Raw genomic sequence first — 21,311 nt, forward strand, 5'->3', positions numbered from 1 at the left:
CAACCTCCTACCAAGCAGTCAGGTAAGTTAGACAAGCTTTACACAACAACGCGCCAGTTGCCCTGCGCCCGCGCAGAACGTACCGCGGACGTCGCGGTCTATTGCTTTTCGTAGAAAAAAATTGTGATTCGGTAAGCTATTTTGAAATTTTATTTACTATACAACGTGTAATCCAATAAACCAATAAACCATAAACAAGAAAATAAAGATAGAGACTAAAATATTAAAAAAAAAAACAACAGATTCAGTTTATGGAACATACTATGATTGTTTCTACGGTTTTCAATCTATGTATTTCATTTCTAAGTAAATATATATGGAACTAATTTGTCTATCAAGTTATAAAGCTATGTTTTCTTGTCAAACTATTTTTGTGTTCTAATAATTATATGTTGTTCAAAACAAGTTTACATAAGTTGAATAGAATGAGAAGTTAATACATATTTATATGTGATATGTTTATGCTTTTGTATAATTAGATTAGTACCGACATACTTTTTGGCGTTATTCTCGTAAATTGTGTGTACTACATATTATTATATAATTATTTAATTAATATTGCGTTAACTTACATTGATAATCAAGTTTTATTATATAATAAGTAATTATAAAGGCCTACTGTTACAGACATCTAAAAAAGATTTTTTTTTATATAAACTTGCAAATATTAAGACTTGAAATAAAATTAAAAATCTATAAAAACTATGCGCTCCTATTTATGTTCCACGTAACTTTTATATTAAATTTAATTTATTACTTTATATTTTTTTAATTAAATGTTGTTATTATTTAGCTTTGATATATTTTTTCGTGAGGTTGTTTAATAGTAGGTGTGGTATATTGATTACGATTAATAGTAACCGGCTACGTTACGTAATACAAACACTCCCACGCTGGCTTTAGCATTCATAACATTTGATAATTTAATATTAAAATATGAATGGGTCCGCTGGATATGATTATGGATGTAAAGATGAGACCCGAAAGGTGACGGTATTGAAAAGAACATAAAATATTGTATACATATATAACCCTGATCCCTTTTCCTTTTCATTATGGTATTTTTTTCATTCATGAAATCATGAAATTCATAGCATAGTATCTATCCTATAGTCTAAAAAACGATTAAAATACCTCTGTTACTTAGTAAAAAAATCGTTTAAGAACTTTTGAATGCAAAGAGTTTTTATGTAAAATTAGTTAAGTCGTCAACAACACAGTGTTTTGAATTAAAGCCTTCTGGCTGTTTGTGTGTTACATTGATAAATAAAAATTTTAACAAAAAGAAAAACCGACTTCAAACAAAACACTATTTTAAAACAAATGAATATGCACAAAAAAGTAATAAAAATAATTGCATATTCAACATATTTTTTAGAGTCCTCCTAAGTAAAATGAAATGAAAAATATTAGCCTACTTAAAAGTCGATTTACGATTATGTAATGTAGTTATAGTTATTGGTATATTTGGAGCCGGTGTCAGCCACGGTGCCCTTGCCCCAACAATCAAAAGAAAGAAGCGATACGAGCCCCTTGATTGATCCAGTATATCATTGTGTAAAAGGTAATTTGTAAAAAACATATTTGTTAAAGTATTCTCGTATTGTTTTTTGATAGATATACTATAGGGTTTTATTGGCTGACACCGACTCCAAATATACCAATAACTATAATTACATTACATAATCGTAAATCGACTTTTAAGTAGGCTAATATTTTTCATTTCATTTTACTTAGGAGGACTCTAAAAAATATGTTGAATACGCAATTATTTTTATTACTTTTTTGTGCATATTCATTTGTTTTAAAATAGTGTTTTGTTTGAAGTCGGTTTTTCTTTTTGTTAAAATTTTTATTTATTTTTTGATTTTAAGTGAAGCTGATGTTGACTTACTAATTTTTTTTAATATGGATAGATTAAGCGTTCCGCTTATATGAGTCAGAAACTACTTCGAGGACAATTTCAAAGGAAACTTGCGAATAAAGCAAAAATAGACTTTCGAAAATGCGGATTTAATACGTCACGCGGCGTAAACTACAAGGATCCCTCGAAAGAGCTGTAATCGAACTCAGCAAAAAAACTTTGAAAAAGACCAACTATATTTCGTACACCATGTGACATCACATAACATACACAAATTTTGATTAAAGATAGTAAGAAATTCTGCCCCATATTGCACCCTAACTGCGAGCCGTATAGGAGTTCCATCACTACATAGTATAAAACAAAGTCGCTTTCTCTGTCCCTATATCTTTAAATCTACGCAACGGATTTTGATGCGGTTTTTTTTAAAAGTTAGTGTGATTCAAGGGGAAGGTTTGTGTATATAATACATGAACAATATAGTAAAGAAACACTGATAATTTTAGAAGTTTGCGATGTGATGTCTGTCGTAAATAAACAAATTCTGTAGTATATTTAGTATCAGTATTGCACCCGTGCGAAGCCGGGGTGGGTAGCTAGTTGATTATAATATTCGACTATGATAATTACAAAAACATAACCACATTACGGAAGGTGAGTCATATATCCAAATAACCTATAAATAAAAGATTCGACTGAGTATCGCTAACGTGCTCCTCAGAATTGTTCCGTTCCCTTCCGTTCCGTTACTTTGTTATGGATCCTGTGCTCAGAACCTTACCAAACTTTCACCAAATTACCCTTGAAGTATATATTTTATAATAAAAAAAAGAATTATCAAAATTGGTAAACGTCATTTTCAGTTATTCACCTATTTGTCGCGCATATACATAATGCAAATTTAAGACTTATGTCGTTTTCATATGGATATCATCATCGGAAAAAAATTGAAAAAAAATGGAACCCCACGGGAAGCACTACCTTTCAAACAAAAAAAAAATTATCAAAATCGGTCCACCCAGTGAAAAGTTATGAGGTAACAAATATAAAAAAAAAAAAAAAAAAAATACAGACGAATTGATAACCTCCTCCTTTTGGAAGTCGGTTGAAAATTGTAAGCAATTACAAAATCGGTCATAAACTGAACTAAATTTATTTTACTGGTTTTTCTCAGGTCAGAGTATTATCTTTTACGAGTCAATAGTTTTTAATTTATATATCTTCTAAATAATATTGTGTATAATGCTTCTACATATAACATTTGTTACTGTGCTTCATTATTGTTACTATAACATAATCTGATCTTTAATATTTTTAATTTAAATCATTCATATATTTTAATTAAGCCTTTTTTCGTCTTACTTTTTAAGCAACAGTTAACAATTCTCAGTCATTTGTTTTCATACCAATTTATGTTTCAGAACAAATGCCTTTGTCAACAGCAATCCTCCTGGTTTTTGTACTAAATATTTATATAATCTGTCCTTACTTAAACTTTGTAAATAATAAATTCAGCTAAAGCAAGACAAGGCAATCTGTAAAACATGAACAAAGACTCCAAAAGTAACTTATTAGGTATTGTAAATATTTAAACATTATATTTAAGTTTTCAGCTCATGGGAACCAAAATTTTTTTTTCTTGGTTTGATTGATTATTAAATATATTTTATTATATATAAATAACATATACATAGAGCTATCAGCTTTATCCCGCTGTTTTGTCCTCGTTTTGGGGGATAGGAGTTAAACAGATTTTACCTATAAAAAAAAGCTCTGTTTTTTCTATGAAATCGTAATAGAGTTATTTGCCCAGTTAAAACTTTAATATAATATATAATGTTTTTTTTATAATAGGTGCGGGTACAATTAAAGTAACATTATTAAGAGAAATATAAGTGCAATAAAACAGGCTAAAACAGTTTTAATACCTATACTTAATAAAATTTTTCTAATATAATAATACTAATAATTCATGTTTTTAAAAAATAGAAAATTCTATTTTTTAACACAGCAACCCTAATTACTCTATCACATTCTTGACATACATAGTATTTCTGTATTGTTATTCTAAAGAATATTGACGTAATATTTGTTATATATACAAACATCCGGCTCATTTCCACGTAGGCTTACTTTCTCTTTATAAAGACTCGTTTATATCACTAACCAATCTAAGGCATACTTTAATTATTGAAAAACATAAAAAATAAATTAGATTTTTTAATGAAAAGTCTCTTAAAAAATCGACCAAATATATTTTATAAACCAAATACTTAAAACATGTGTTTCAAATGTACAATGTTTAATATTTTTATTTATATGTTAGTAAAAGCCTTTGGTCAAATTTCGTTGAAAATCTCTATGCCACACTAACCAATAAATTAAAAGTAAAAAATGTGTTTGGATAAGATCATAGAGACACAACCAATGCAGAACAAAAGGTGTTTGATAAAACTTGTTTCCAATGCATTATTATCTATAATAATATGACTACGTTATTTTTTTAAAGTTACACTACATCCACGAGCTCACAGTTACGACTTACAATCTAACTTATTAAATATCAGTTGATATTAACTGGTGTTGGAGCTAGTCCTTCTTGCAAGACGTGGCCCATACTGACTGGTTTTTCTTTCTTTTTTTTTTTAATTTATAGGTAGATATTGAGTTATAGTAATTAATTCACATGTAGTCCAAACTGACAACAGACAAAATGCGCAGATTGGTGTGTATAAACAGAAGAGTTATCTCTTCTTACACATTACCTACGATTATCTCAAACAAATAGGATACAGCCTTGGCTATGAATGATGACATTGATGACGTCATACCTTTGTCAAGGAAAATAATTAACGTACTCTTAAATTGTTAGAAAAATAAAAATATGAAAGATTGACATACAATGGTATTTACAAAAGGGTCATGGTCTTAGGTTTTTCGTGATGGTATTGTGCTACATTAACATAAATGTACCTTTTTTATGCTGATGGTACTTTGCCAATAGCTTATACGCGTACGAAGAGACAAAAAGAAATATACTTATGTTTATAATAAAATTTTCTCTTTATTAAATATACATTAAGTATATGTATGTATGAGGAGTGTCTGTTGCGATCGACGTTGAATTTTTAATAATGATTGATCATCTAAAACTAAAAGTTTATATTTTATTTATTTATTATTATTCATAAATCTAGAAAGTAGGAAACAAGTTCTTGTGCCGTGCAAACTACTACTACAGCTACAAGCGTTTACGTTATACATTCATAGCAAAAAATTAAACACTTCACTCCCACCTTAATAAACGTTAGAATAAAAACACAAAAAGTAATACAAAATTAAAGGAGAATATAACATATAGAATAATAGTTTATATAAGAATTTATATTTTATATAACATTGTGATTCATAATTAAGTTGACAACTCCTTACGAGATAATCGAATAATTGAAATTATTCCCTAATAAATTTAGTGTTAGATTTATCGATATTTAAACGACAATAGAGAACATCAACTATAACATTATTTGACGACCTCCGTGGTCGAGTGGTGTGTACACCGGTTTTCATGAGTCCACTCCGAGATCCCGGGTTCGATTCCCGGCCGAGTCAATGTAGATTATCATTAGTTTTCTATGTTGTCTTGGGTCTGGGTGTTTGTGGTACCATCGTTACTTCTGATTTTCCATAACACAAGTGCTTTAGCTACTTACATTGGGATCAGAGTAATATATGTGATGTTGTCTCATATTTATTATTTATTTATCTGGTAATTGTACAAAAAATAAATAAAAAAAATATTACGTTATAATGATAACAGAAGAAACTCAGTAGGTACTCTTTTTCAATATTCAAAAATAAAAGTCAGGTTAGTTAAATACTATAGTATATAAATTACATATATAATACATCCTGCCTGGAAGTCAACAAGTATATATAATAAGTTACATCTCGTCGTCAAATATATACAATTCTAGTTAGATGAACAAGCGACAATAAATTGATGTTGTTTCTCTGCGCTTAGATCCGATAGATTTACGTAACCACGCCAGAATGACCTTATTTAAGAGAAAACCGCCTTACCTCATATTCGCGTAATATGCGGTTCCATCACCACGGAATTCATTCTATCAGATTCGCTGAAAGTTTATCTTATTAAATGCTCAATAAATAGTATTTAATGAAAAGTAGACATCGCTAAGAAAAAAAATATCAACCTGTAAGGGTTAGTCGTTAAGTGTAAAAGTTAAAAAAGTGTCGCACATAATTATGTCCTTCCAAGGAGTTCAATTTGGCTTCACACCAAAAGTAATCAAATATTCAATGGTTTGGCCATATAACAACAACACATACACAGACAAAAGTAGTTGTTCTCGCATTTATAATATTAGTAGAGATTATAAAACACTAAAAAGCAATTTTATTAATATTTATCATTAAATTGAGATGGGTGTCTTTGGGTTTATCGTTACGTATTTTGGACTGAAGACGTTCTACTAAATTTTTTGTTCAAAAATCGATTACGTTATAATACATGATACTTTATTCCTTTAATTTTTTAATCAAACAAAATTATTTTCTACTCATAATATAGAGACATAAATAAAATATTCGAAAATAAGTATTTCCAAGTCATAAATAAGGAACACAAGTCATTAATTTGGTTTCAATGTCACGGCTCTTTGAAATAACCGTTAGTAAATTGTTATGTTCGTAAACCTTCGTCGTTTTGCGGTAAAACTAAATTACACTGAAGATCGTAAGTACAAGTTTGCATCAGATGTTACGAAATACATCACAGCACTCATTTGCGGCGCGTACGCACATAATACAGTGAGTAATTCACTTTCGTGTTATACTTAGGTAACCATTATTTACACGCGGTGAAATATATGGTATTTATTTATTAAATTATTTTGTTTCAACTACAAGCCTAAATGACCTTGGTTATCTAAACTTTCACACTTCGTTTTATTAATTTTATAAATCCCGATTTGGTTTATTTTTCTCACAGAAAAATGAAATTGCTATGTAAGAGGGAAATATCATCCTTTCGAAAATTCCACCCATTTTAATTCCCTGTAAATTACAATTTCCTGTAATTATTTTTAATTGTGATTTTTATGCTTTTCTTTATCATTCCTTACATATTTCAACATGAATGGAATTTGTAGTCAATATTTTGTAATTTGCACTTTCTTATAGTTACAAAATATTTAAAAAAATATGGAATTTCAATAAGAATATGTTTCATGTATAATACAATATCTTGAAATGGTTTATTTTTGGTTATAACACTAGTTTTAATTTCTATTTAAAGGTACCACAATGACGTCAGAAGTGAACGAGTGGTACAGAGGCAGAAAGGTGCTTGTTACTGGTGCCTCAGGACTGATGGGGAAGGTTCTTATAGAGAAACTTCTATACAGCGTGCCTGATATCGGCTGCGTGTACGCACTCGTGCGCAGCAAGCGCGGGAAGACGCCTGAATCGCGAATAGAGGATATGTGGAAATTACCTGTATGTACAGCCAACTGTATTTGTTAATCTATTCCACATTTTGTATCGATGCAATATTGTACACGTACTTATAAATTATGACCAGTAACGAACTTTGTTTAAATAAAAGAAACATCACTTTTTTGTAATCTGTGTAAATCTTGTGTATTAATCTTAGTAACATTATATATTTGTAAATGTACAAGTTAGTTAGGGAACTTAAGAGTCACATATTAAATCAAATATCAATTCCACCTTAAAATAATCGTGAAAATAAAAATAGTAAGCGATTTTTTTTGTAATAGATTGTCGAATTCACTAATTAAATTCTCACTTTTCTGTTATTTCAGCTATTCTCAAGAATAAGGGAAGAAAAACCGCATGTCATGAAGAAACTCGTGCCGGTCAGCGGGGATATCCTCTACGACAACCTTGGCATCGAAAAGGATCAGCTAGAGAAAATATACGATGAGGTATTTGAATTTAATTAATTGGCAATATTAAATTCAAACGGTCTTCGAAATAAACAATTTTTCAAAATAAAATTTTTTATGCATTGTTAAGCAATAAGTCGAAATACTTTATCGCCACAGATACACAATACAAATTAAAATGCTAGCTACTTAAAATTACCTAACTCACTCGATCACTCACTAACCTAACAAACTCGATGGACTTAGCGATAGTTTTGATTAAATAAAAGTCTTCAATTTGCGTACTTAGTAATTTGGAAAAATCATAAAATGAATGCTTTGTTTACAATCGAGTTCTCATGATTTGTGATACAAGCTGGCTGTTAGACCAACATAATTTATGTATTTAGAAAACAGACAACACAAAGCCTTTAGTGTTAATTATCCTATGTGAATTAGTTCAGCATAAGGCTGTTCATCTTAACTGCTGTCATGTACAGGATTATGTTGCTATCTTTATTATCCGGGTATATGAAAAGTCACCACTACCATTTACCATCTTGGAATAGAGAATCCAAGATGGTAAATCGTAGTGATAAGAACTATCAGGAAGAATGACCTGCTGAAGAAGGTAGAGAATTTCAATTTAAATTGAATTGATAACAGCCTTCATATAATGCTTTGGATTTATGTCACAATGGCAATTTTGCTTTGTATACCAGCGTAGTGTTATAGATGGATGGGACTGGGGAAAATGGAGTCTTTTTCGCTGTGAAAGTGTTTACCCGTGTTTTCTTGACATTAAACTCAATTAAATTATCAGAGCCCTATTTGGCAATGTCCAATGTCCTAACGAGTTTAAAAATTAGATCCCTCGGCTACCAGCTGCTGCCCAACCATAGAATCTTTATGTATTGTACTATCGTCTATAGAAATGTATATTCCGAAAGGTGAGCATATAATTGATATGCAAAAGAAAAAGAAAGAAAGATATTGAGGTAAAGCCCAGCATTCACTGCATGAAATTTCGAAGCGCAACTACCAAATAAATCTCGAATCCTTTGCTTTTATAAGATGCTGGGAATCTAGATGCACAGTTGAACTGGCAATTCGTATGCCTGTATCTTGGAATGAAGTCTTCTGTGCAATTTTCGACGCCTTTCGAGAGCTTCACTCCAGAGTTGTGTTATGTACGCTAGATAATCACCTGTAGACGAAACCCGTTCTAGCGATAATTAGTTAAGACTGTGAATTCATAGGTGCATCAACTTACGAAGTACAGAGGTATTACCTATTGGACGATAATTTTCCGGATCAGACAGATCCCCTTTTTTGAGAACCGCTTGTACATTAGCAGATCTCTAAGATCCTCCACATATCCTGGTAGAAATCACTGATTTCATGTACTAGAATCTAAACTATATTTAATACTAAGCGCATGTCGTGTCCACATTATGAGAAATGTAATCATATTTATTCTTTGATGGACATTTTATTTTGTAAACCTTTCAAGCATAAAATAAGAACATTTCTGTTTAAGGTACCAATATTCAAAAAGTGAAATTAATTTTCATTACAAGATCATAACGTAGCAAAAAAACATACGAAAATTGTTTATATTATTGTGTATACGTCGCACTCGTGTATTTTAATTAGCCTTTAAGTTGCCATGTAGAAAAAAAATATTAATCTACGGACCAATAAACAAATCATGGACTCATACAAAAGTAATAAATTTGAAATTGAACAAAGACGTTTAATTCTTATAAACATTCCATGGAGAAACCTTCGACGTGAAAAGAGTTCAACCTTGAAATACTCTCACAATTGCTACTTATAATAATAAGATAGTTTAACGCCCGTTTTCAATAACCTATCTACGATTATAGATAGATCGCTATCCTCGAATGTCAGTTACAATTTATCTATCGTTAATATGCGTTTCACAATCAAGGATAAGTGCCATCTGTCTTCGACCAACGATAGATTACTTTTCCCTCTCACCTATCTTAGCTTCTTCGAACGTTTCGTTTAACGATAACCACGAAACGATGTCACTTTCAAAATTTATTTTTCATTTATATCTTTTTTATTTGTTTATTATTATAAAATTGAGTAATAAATTAATTTTAATATAAATTAAATATCAATATATAAATAAGTATTTGTTTTGTGTGATTTTGCATTCTTTTTAACAAAGTCACGGTAATGCTAGCCATCCAAAGTCAATAACAAAACGAAACATCTTGACAGTTTGAACTTTCAATTTTGACAAAATTGCTCATGTAAGTATCTACGAAATATATTTATGTTTAATAGTTACAATGCGTTCATCTCCTCTCATCATTGATATACCAACTTTTTCAGACAGCAAAGGCAGCACCTACGACTAGAGACGAAACAATGAAAAAGAAATAAGTTGAATTAGAGCTACAGGAAAAAGAAATCGTTATTGCTAAACTTCAGCTAGAATTAGAGAATGCAAAGTTAGAAAATTTAAAAATTAAAAAATGAAATAAATAAATAGTTTTTCCATTTAAAAGGAAGGACTTTCATTGTTAAGTGTAAAATACCTATATATTTAAAAACAAATAAAACGCTGATAAATTCAATATTTATATGTATAATTATGTGTTGTTGAAGTAATCATTTATGAGTGATTGCCGTGAATAATAAAATCTAATGGTTAAAGGTTATCTATAACAAAATTATTTTCTTGTGGTATAATGGCAATTGATATTTCTGGTTCTAATTCTTGTAAATTCATTTTCCTCGCAATATTATGTAGCACAGCAGTAGCTATAATAACCGCTTGCAAATTTTGAACTTTGAGTCAACAGATACCAGCATAGTGCCCAACGCATTAAATCGTAGCGCTAAAAGTATCTGATGCAAGGGAGACATACCATGGTTTCTGAAAAAAGTTAAAACATGAGTGAATTCTGATATTAGGTACCTTATGTAGGTAATGTAAGGAAATTAGAATGACAAAATTAACCTTACCTTTTAGATGTAGTTTTCAAATAGGTTATATAATATTTAATTCATTTACAGCACCTTTGCTTAGTCTGAATCGATATGCAAATTCGTAATAATTTAGCTTATTCTTGTAATTTATTCGTGGCTTATACTTCTTTTATGATCGCACAGTATCGGAATCACTGTCACTGTCTGTATCACAATCATTTATAATTTGTAATAATTCCATATCACTATAATCACTGCTACAATATTCCATCATTTATAAAAATTAGAGCAATAATATTTCAAAATCTCAAGTCAATCGGCCGAATTTGACGGATAAGCGATTGACATTACTAGAGATAGCTTCGTCTATCCGAGAGTAACTTCAAGCGTATATAGAAATGTAGGTAACCACGAATCGTATGAGCGTTCTATCTCTAGTAAGCTATTTGTCCTCCCGATGACAGATAGCTAGTATCGATAGGAAATGCTATCCGTTGATAGGTAATTGAAAACAAAGTAAAGGCAGAAGGATAGATTTGGTTATCTTTAGTTACTGAAACAAGGGATAGATAGATTATTGAAAATGGCCGTTAGAGTTACTAGCAAAGAGAAAGTGGTTTGCGTCCAACGGTTAAACTAAGGCGTATAAATCTTTACATGGTCCACGCTAGAATGAAGTGAAACCGCGTTGATGTAATATACTTATTAGAATATGTGATTTACATAATATATCTGGTAATATTTGTATATACTTTATAATTCAGAACGAGATTTTTTACTTGTGTTTTGAAATGACGTCCTTAATGACATTTTAAATATTTGCGTGATGACGCCAAAACGAACATATATGCTAATTAATATTGCTCACCTTTTTTTGTTTACAAAGAAGTAGTTTTAGAAACTTTTTTATAGTAATTTTAACATTAAAAATTATTAATTAATAATGTAGTTGATATGGGAAAATAAGTAACGTCAATTTTTTTCCAATTTTACCTAAATCATTATCAATTTATGCGCAAATCATACAAAAATTGAAGATTTTTTCATCTATGTGGCCTGAGATGGAGAACATGTCAAATATAAATATTAAATTAAATTTTTCTTTAGGTGTCCGTATTGTTCCACTTCGCTGCCAGTCTCCGGCTAGAGGCTCCTCTGAAGGAGGGCCTTGAAATGAACACCAAGGGAACGCTTCGAGTTTTGGACGTGGCTAAGAAAATAAAGAACCTCGTAGCCTTTGTACACCTGTCAACAGCCTTCTGCTACCCTGATTACGAGAGAATGGCTGAGAAGGTATTTCTTAATATTATCAAATACTATTCCGCCAGAATTCTGAAAAAAATAGTATAAATATTAATGTTTAAAAGTTTAATTAGTTTACCATATTCTTTGTCTTTATTTGTAAATTCTGATTGGAAGACAAAAAGGCAAAAATTGTATTGTGAACGGTATTTTTTGGCCCAAACATTGAAATCATTATTTTCTATCAACCGTAGCACATAAGATGTTGTTCTATGTGTCCAATTTTGTTGTAAGCACTAAACTAATTTATTTGTGCCTTGTGGGCTTGTATGAAACCTTACCATAAGAGCACCCGATTGGAATTAAAATAGCTATCAACGATTTCAGGTTCACGATCCACCGGCGAATCCTCACGACGTTTTACGAGCCGCGAGTTGGTTGTCAGACGATCAGCTGAATCTTCTAGCACCGAGTATGATGCAGAAGCATCCGAACTCGTACACTTACTCCAAACGCCTAGCCGAAGCTCTCGTCAAGGAGAGCTATCCTCAAATACCAGCTGTTGTAGTTCGCCCAAGCATCGGTTAGTCTTAAAACTATTCCTTAAATTTGCACTTTATAATTAGCTATTTAAAAATGGCTTGTACGATTTGAAGATTTCCTAAAATTAATTTAATTTAATTTAATTTTAGTGACACCATCATACAAAGAACCGACTCCTGGTTGGGTAGACAACCTTAACGGGCCAATAGGGTTGATGATCGGAGCCGGTAAAGGGGTTATTAGGACAATGCATTGTTATGGACATTATCACGCGGAGGTCATCCCTGTAGACATCGCTATTAATAGTATTATTCTCATCCCTTTCTACATTAATACGAAAATAGAAAGGTAAATATTTTATCAGTAATTTGTTTGTTATTGTTTAAAATATGATTGGAAATAACTTATAATAACTATTTGTCTATAAAATCAATATTATAATTAAGAATACTCATTTGGGGACTTTTTATAAAATCTCAAAGGTTAGCTAGTTCGAACGCAGAGATATTTAACGTTTAAATTTACTTTTAGAAAATTGTTTTTTTACAAAATTGTTGAATTTTTGTCTACATATAGTAAGAAAAAAATAATTTTATGCGCTATTCTTAATTATAGGTACTATAAGGTCAAGGTAATGTGTCATTATTTAAATTATATATTTCCTACAATCGAAGAAATATTTTCTATAGCGAGTTTATATTTTTATATCATGAAGCATTGATACCATTACGTTTCAATAAAATTTCTTAAAGATAAGATGCATAGTTTGAACCACTTTATTGTAATTCCTTTACACCACATTAAATCGAATCTTATATTTTACAGACCGGCCGAAATACCCGTTTTTAATCTAACATCAGGGGATGATAGAGACACAACGTGGAAGGAGGTCCTGGATGTTGGGAAGGCAACCGTCCGCAAATTTCCATTCGAAGGGCCGCTTTGGTATCCAAATGGAAACATAAGGCATAGCAAAATAATCCACGAATTGTGCGTTTTTTTCTACCACATCATTCCAGCCTATCTCATTGATTTCTTGATGCTTATATTCGGGCAAAAAAGATTGTAAGTACTTTTGCATATCACATTTATTTCAAGATTTTATCGTCCACTTCCGACACAGATATCATCTCTTAAAACTGAATTATCACTTATTGTTCACTACGCTTGAAAGCATAAAAGCGTATCTTCACTCATTTGGGAAGTCATTGGTAGAAAGATTGCAACTCCCAGTGCCGTTCTTACTTCCTAAAACAAAATAGGCTCCGATATAAATTTACATTTAAAGACAAATAAAAAGTATTCTATAGGATTAATTGAAAACATAATGATAGACATCTGAGCTCTGAGATATTGAACTTATTCTACATCAATGAAAATCCCAAGGTAAGTGTCGATATAATATTATCATGCACGAAAATTATGTTTCAGCATGGTACGCATACAAAATCGTATATCCGTTGGTTTGGAGGTGCTCCAGTACTTTACTACCCGTGAATGGTGGTTCGATACACACAATTTTAAGGCTCTAGCGACAAAGCTGAACCAAACCGATTTCGCTATTTTCCCTATGAACTTAGCGATCATCGAAGTTGAACCGTACATAGAGAGTTGTATGATAGGAGGAAAACTGTACTGTTTGAAGGAAAAGTTAGAAAATCTACCGAAAGCAAGGCTACAGAATAATATGTAAGTATACCGTATAAAATATATCATAGTGAATATCATCCATCTCTCGAAGTTTGAAGACCGCCTTAGTATCCTAAATGATATAAGAATAACGTCTAAAATGAAATTAATTAATATCGATTTGTTTACCTGCAGTATTTATCAAAAATCATGTTGAGTATTTGGGACATGTTTTACGGTAACCAAAACCCAAGTCAATGCAAAACCTTAATAAAACGTTACAATATTTAAGGATAGCTCTGACGAGAAGTAAATAGGTAAATAGGCAATGACATTACTAGTGATTACATGTCATTCTGGTTTTATTACTTTAAAATTATTTTTTTATTGTATCTCAATCAAGTTAATTTCTTTTTATTTCGAATCATATCAATTTATCGTCCTTTATCATTAATACTAATTGTTTATTAAATTGAAAATTTTAACGTTTAAATAATTTTATATCTCATTATTTCTAAAGATCTGTGACTTAATACCAATCAGTTTTTCAACCTTGTAATAATCAGAATGTTCTTAAAACTGGGACATAATCGGGAATTTCGAAACCATAGAAGACACAAAAAAACCGTTTTAGAAACCATTTAAGCGTTAATAAAAGCCCTTTTAAACAAAAAACAATTTGGCATCATCCTCTTCAATGTTTAAACATTTTTTCTGTATCTTGTATGGTTTCGCATTTCCCTATAACGTCCCAGATAAAAAAAATCACCGTCTAATTAAGTAATGTTTTTTATTTCAGATTATTCCTCTTGGATCTAATCGTCTCTGTATTCTTCTACCTATTTCTTCTTTACTGGCTCGTTCATTTATTCGAACCATTACGCGTAATACTTAGTTACGGAGGCCCATTCGTTAGATATCTACCATTGGTTGGAAATGCTGTATTCAGAGATGCGTAAAGACAATATTTCCAGTGCAGGGGTCTAAAATATTTAGCGTAAGGACCTCTATTTAGTCATAAGAATCAAGACCTGATAAAATTTGACTGATTTGGTACATATCCAAGATAGTGTATATCCATGTTTTATATAATACTTCGCAACAAAAAAATATTACTCGAATTAAATGTAAATAAATATTAATGCATTGCAATGATAATTTTAAGTGAATAGATTTATGATTTTAATATCTAATATATTATTATTGCTAGCTTTCGTACTTATTAATAAACATTCTGTAGCAAACAATGACATACGCCGACTTCTCTTTCTGTCATCAATAATCTGACAGTTGATAGAAGAAGACAGATATATCGTTATAACCCATCGTTTATTAGTTGTATATTAGTACATATTAATTGTTTAGCTGTATGAAAAGTGTTACTTTGCTCAAAAATAGAATAGTGAACAGGTAAAAAATATCTAGTATTTTTTTTAATTGCATTAATTTTAAAGTGAGTTATGATTTTTATATTAAAGGAATATGAGTACTCAAACATATGTAATGATAAAATCAATGTAAGAGGTCACGAAAAGTCAGTAGCGGATGATATCGAAGACCTTTAAGACTATAATAACGCACTCAAATCAACAAGTGTGTCTTTAAATGAAAATATAATTATTTCTCCTATGCTACAGTTTAATATTCCGTCAATTTTTTTTTTGATAAATAATTAAAAATATATTTTGTCGCTATCGAGTGACCACAGATAAAATAATATTGTAAAATTATTTTATTATTCTGAATAAATAAACTATGATTCACAATATTACTATGATTTATGATTTGTTTGTGGAATACAAAAGCATACATATTTATATCAAACAATATATACCTACTTGAATTGTATACAAAATTATAAATATATTCGTAAATAGGGATGATAAAGTATTGATAATACGAAAACGGCAAAGGATTAAATATTAAAAATAAAATGTATAAAATATTTCGTTTTATTTCCTCGTGAATGTGTATAATATATTTGTATATTATTTAGCTTATACATAACGCAGTATAATACAAATTATCCTAAGAAATCTACTATTCTTATTGATTATATGGCAAGGTAATCGAACAAATGTTTACATTTTACTTGTTCGAACAATCAGCTACAATATTTTTAAACGCTTTTATTAATATTTCAATTATTATATCAATTGTATCATGTACAATCTACATATTCTACTTGCCGAATGTAAATACTGCTGTATGAACACCATCGTCGAGTAAGGTAAGTTAAATGAAAGTTATTTGAACGATAATATCTTAACGTAGACAATATAAACTTTGAAAGCAAATATCTGCACTTCACAGTCACAGCTTTGAAGAATATAATACAGGAATCATAATATGTATAAGAATATATCAAGATAGAACGTAAAATCTGCCGATACATTGGAAAAAGGTTAGAACTGATACACTACTTTTTCTTGTATTATTTGCTTTACTTAATAATGTAAAAATAACAGTAGTGCTATGTGGTTATAATACAATACAATATATTATAATAATGAATGGATTGCGATTTCACAAAGGTACGATTTGGTCTTAATTTAAAGCTTTGGTAAGTAAGGTGATAACCATTCCATCTTAATATACTAACGTTTAGGCAAAATAAAAGCAACCATTGCCATGATGTTATGTTAAAAAAAGTAATGATCGTAATATTGAATGCAACGAGAATAGATAATATTTAAGAAATGTCGTGAAGAACAAATCTAGAAATCATGTTATGGGTTAACATGCATGTTCTATTAAATAATCTGTTCTAAGCTACTAGTTGAAGTCAATTAAATATCACATACCACAAAAATATGTAGTATTACATCTTTATCATTTTAATGACCTAAATCTACTATCAAAATTAAATGCTTTGACTTTTAATTTATATAAAAATATAGGCATCTCACACATACAAGAAAACTAGATAAAGAGTTTGACATTTAAATCGTCACAAACATTAACCTTTTAATAGCCGAGATGTCCCAGTGGTTAGTGCGTCTTAATTGATGATCGCGGTTTAAAACCCAGGCAAGCACCACTGATTGTTCAAGTGCTTTGTTTGTCTTAATTATTCACCTCTTGCTCGGCGGTTAAGGAAAATATTGTGAGGAAACCTGCATATGTCTAATTTAATTGATCTATATGTGTCCTCAAAGGGAGAAGAGGCCTTAACGCAGCAGTGGGAAATTAACAGACTGTTGTTGTATTAACCTTTACACGTCACGACAAATCGCGTGTATATGTCGTGTCGCGTCGTAACGTGTCGTAAAAGCGACTCAAAACCGACATTTACATTTAACTCAAACTATTTTTGTGGTTGAATTTAATTAACTTTATAATGAAATCATGCGTTAGAATATTCATTTACATTCCGTCATGCGGTTTTGTCGTGAACACGTCACCAAACCTTAGGACGTAGCTGTTACGTAGTAAGTCTATCTCGTGTTCGCAGATAAAGAATAAACTTTGATCGCAACGGATGTCGTTCAGGTGCCCGTTATAAAACATTGAGCCACACTTTTCCGCCCCTTTTCCATCTGGCTGGCCGCCTCCCCATTTAGTGTAGCCGCTGTCCGGTAAAGGCATGTCTGAAAAATAAGTAAATATATATTTTCACTGATAAGTCGAACGTATTCTATATTTAAATATAAATATTTAGATCACTAATTATCACACTCGTTTTATTATCCTATTTACATAATATTTAATATTATTATTATTATTATTTAGAAAATGAGAAATTTACATAAAATTTGATCACCGCAACAAATTGAAGTGTCTCATTTTCACCCCCCTAAAAATAAAGATTCTTCATTCAATTTTATATAATATACATATCTTAGATCTTTGTCTCAGTGGTAAATTTTGATGTTTTGAAGCGTACATTTTGCACAATATATTAGAAGTCAGTACAGAAGACTAGTGCAGTACTAATGACCTATTTATGAATATTTAAATATTTACGATTAGAGTACGAATAGAGTCGAGATGGCCCAGTGGTTAGAACGCCTGCATCTTTACCGATGATTGCGGGTTCAAACCCTGTTTCATGTGCTTAATTTGTCTTTATAATTTATCTCGTGTTCAGCGGTGAAGGAAAACATTGTGAGGAAACCTGCATGTGACAAATTTCATAGAAATTCTGTCACATGTGCATTCCACCACATGCGGGTTGCATTGGAACAGCGTGGTGGAATATGTTCCAAACCTTGTCCTCAAATGGAGAGGAGGCCTTTAGCACAGCAGTGGGAATTTACAGGCTGCTGTTGTTGTTATAAATATTTACGTATTGTTGAGTAGTCATTTACTATATAGGTATAGCTAAACACATCAACCAACTACCCTCTTTTCAATTTATACATTTTCTAAACGGAAGGTTGAGAAGAAATCGCTAAAAGGCTATAAGACTAGACACATTTGAACTATTCTGTAAAACAGACTAATGGTCAGCATGGTCAGAAAGTGTCATTGACCTTTATGCTTCTCATGTTTGAAGAAGTCATAAATTAAAATACGCTATCACGGTAATTCGGTATTCATTTTGCTAATGAGATACGAAAATATTGTTACAGAATATAATTAACTATTTCTAACATACTATATATATTACTAATAGTGAACAAGGAAGAGTATAGAAAATATGAATAACGATTCCTTTGACTTTACAGTGTGTATCATAAAATGAAATTATTGAATTTCCAGACTCAGCTAAAAGTAGATTTAACGGAAAATCCGAGACCGCTAACGGTCTCTATGTTTGCAAAATTGTATAAATTAATGCAAAAACCCATTAATTGAATATTAAACTATTCCTTTGACGAAGCCTTATTATTTTGTTATATTAATTCATTTTTTTAGACGACGAAAATACACCGGGTCTGTCATTAAGAGGTTTTTGTTTCGCAATTATTTTTCATATTTATAATACATAAAAAGTTTCGTTCCGGTTCTGACAAAAATAATTGGTAGAAGATTAACAAGATGAAGAGGAATGAGGATGCAATATATTATGTTAAAATGAAATATTATTGTATAGCACACTGTATACATATAGGTAACAGAATTATACTAAACGAATAAAGTATTTTAATTCAGTTGAAAGTCTTCGCTAAATAATTAACCTGACAGCTTTAAGTAATGAAGACCATTTCTAATAGAAATTTGATAATGGCGTAGTTTTTATAGTGCAAAAGTACGTGCCCAAACACAAACACTTTATAAAAATATTAGTATTATAAATATGAAAGTAACTCTTTATGTATGCTTGTCTGGCGCTCTTTCACGAACAAACCGCTGAACCGAATTTGATGAAATTTAGTATGAAGCAAACTTGAACTCCAAGAACGGGCTACTTTTTTGTCTAACACATGACAACCAACTACCTAAAAGCAAGCGAATTCGCGAGCGACTACTAATAATAATATATATGCATATATATGAACTTATCTTCATACGATGACTTCACACATCTATTATTATTTTAAGGATGTTGAAATTTACTATTAACATTATTATAAAATATATTTGCGGAAATTATTATTGGTTTAAATAGCTTGCCCCAGGAAATATAAATTAGTTATATTATGTAACATTGTATTTACGTCTTGTTTTGTACCATGTTTGTCATTGTCCAGGATGTTTTTAGGTATATTCATATCAGTTGAACATTTGTAATATTATTTATATAGCTTTAAACAGTACCTAATGACTTTAAGGTAATAGATAATACATTATGGTTATAACTTTTAATTAATTGTTTACTTTTTAATACTATGAAATGTTAATCATGGACGTCAATTCAAACATTTTATAGGATTCCATTTTTTATATAACAAGTAAAATAACATTAACAACGTCCAATACAATTGAGCGATATTATGTAAGACTCAATTAGATTGCAATTCTCTATATCAAATATCATATTTATTATTATTATCTGCAAAATACAGACGCTTTGTCTGTCATCTGTCACTTTGTCTAGTAACGTTATATTTTTAATCTGGTAACATGTTGACAGGTACATATAATGGCGCGAAAATTGATTCTGATACATATATAGGGTTATTGGTAATTCGACGTATATCCGTTAGGAGGTGATAGGGGTGACTATTTGCAATAATTTTAACCCCCATATGCATCGTGCAAAAATTAACCATTTTTGAGTTATCACTCAGTGTTTAATCGTTTTTATAACACAGAAGAAAAAAAAATGATTTTAATTGATACTTTTTTTAAATCAATTTTTGAAGTTGTATTTTTGAAAATTTTGAAAAAATTTAAAAAAACGTTAAAACTTTATTTACCGATAACCTAGTATATTTAGCGGCGTATCGAATAAATAAGTAATAATTTTTTTTTTCTGTCTGAGTTAAGACTAAGTTCTTACAATTAATCAACGCAAAAATAACCAAATTGAATTTAGCACATTTTTTTTAAAAAAGCTATTACAAAATAATCCTTACCATTATGATCAGAAATATTGACAAATGAATCATTTGAACTCTGATCCGCGAACGTATTACGTCATTACACTGATTGATATCCATATTTTTATTTTTATGTATCCATAGAAAATTATCCACAAGTGCACACATAGAAATACAAATTCGTATACATTTTTTTATTAAATTAATATGTATAAGGAACTGTTTTTGTGGGTGAAAAATGTATTTAATTTATTAACGCCAAACATTATTGAAAACATTTAAATTAGATTTCAATGTCGTGCACACATACATAAATACATACAAACATAGAAAACAACTGTCGATCATTTGGAATATCCTTTTGTGTAATTGTAATAAAACTATAATAGAAATGAAAAAATATCTAAGTGGATTTTGACTTTTTTGCTGGTATAATTCAAATCAAGATTGATAATTCTAATGATAAATCTTTAATTATGACGTCAGCAATATATAACATGTGCATATCGGCTTTACCAACAGGAAGTAGACATTTAATAAAAACCGGGCTAGTGCGTACTCGTGCAATGAGGGTTCCGTACCAGAAAGACAAACAGACACTGATGTTACAACCCATTTACGGCTTTTCGGTTTTTTTTCTTATATACATATATGTGCTACAATATATTGCTTCTTGTCTAATTTCATGATTATATGTCAATAACAACCCTATAGATTAGGATTCCC

At 30.4% G+C, this 21,311-nt stretch overlaps 2 protein-coding genes across 5 annotated transcripts in view; one reads left to right on the plus strand and one right to left on the minus strand.

Moving 5' to 3' along the window:
• Positions 1-16,465, plus strand: LOC124533612 (putative fatty acyl-CoA reductase CG5065). 3 transcript variants are annotated; one of them, XM_047109005.1, is made up of 9 exons: positions 1-131; positions 7,185-7,384; positions 7,714-7,836; positions 11,851-12,036; positions 12,373-12,568; positions 12,678-12,876; positions 13,354-13,593; positions 13,960-14,217; positions 14,939-16,465. In XM_047109005.1, the coding sequence occupies exons 2-9, from the start codon at positions 7,193-7,195 to the stop codon at positions 15,114-15,116; spliced, it is 1,572 nt and encodes a 523-aa protein (XP_046964961.1). In that variant the 5' UTR covers positions 1-131; positions 7,185-7,192; the 3' UTR covers positions 15,117-16,465. The 3 variants fall into 3 exon arrangements, with proteins under 3 accessions (XP_046964961.1, XP_046964963.1, XP_046964962.1); XM_047109007.1 differs by having other exon boundaries at positions 14,957-16,465; XM_047109006.1 differs by having other exon boundaries at positions 4-22.
• Positions 13,289-21,311, minus strand: part of LOC124533613 — a 14,867-nt gene continuing 6,844 nt past the window's right edge. The window contains exons 5-6 of one of the 2 annotated variants that reach the window (XM_047109009.1): positions 17,567-17,747; positions 13,289-13,776 (exon numbers count right to left, since the gene is read on the minus strand). In XM_047109009.1, the coding sequence (XP_046964965.1) occupies positions 13,770-13,776; positions 17,567-17,747 (188 nt within the window). In that variant the 3' untranslated portion in view covers positions 13,289-13,769. Of the gene's footprint in view, positions 13,777-17,411; positions 17,748-21,311 lie in introns of those variants that run through there. The other variant, XM_047109008.1, reaches the window with a different exon arrangement.

The sequence above is a fragment of the Vanessa cardui genome, chromosome 11 (genome assembly GCF_905220365.1).
Source record: "Vanessa cardui chromosome 11, ilVanCard2.1, whole genome shotgun sequence".
Classification (NCBI taxonomy): domain Eukaryota; kingdom Metazoa; phylum Arthropoda; class Insecta; order Lepidoptera; family Nymphalidae; genus Vanessa; species Vanessa cardui.

Bases quoted from the DNA above. Each gene is read 5' to 3' on its own strand.
- LOC124533612 (XM_047109005.1), top strand. From the start codon at position 7,193: ATGACGTCAGAAGTGAACGAGTGGTACAGAGGCAGAAAGGTGCTTGTT. The intron at 7,837-11,850 runs GTATTTGAATTT...ATTTTTCTTTAG, and splicing joins TAGAGAAAATATACGATGAG to GTGTCCGTATTGTTCCACTT. The intron at 13,594-13,959 runs GTAAGTACTTTT...ATTATGTTTCAG, and splicing joins ATATTCGGGCAAAAAAGATT to CATGGTACGCATACAAAATC.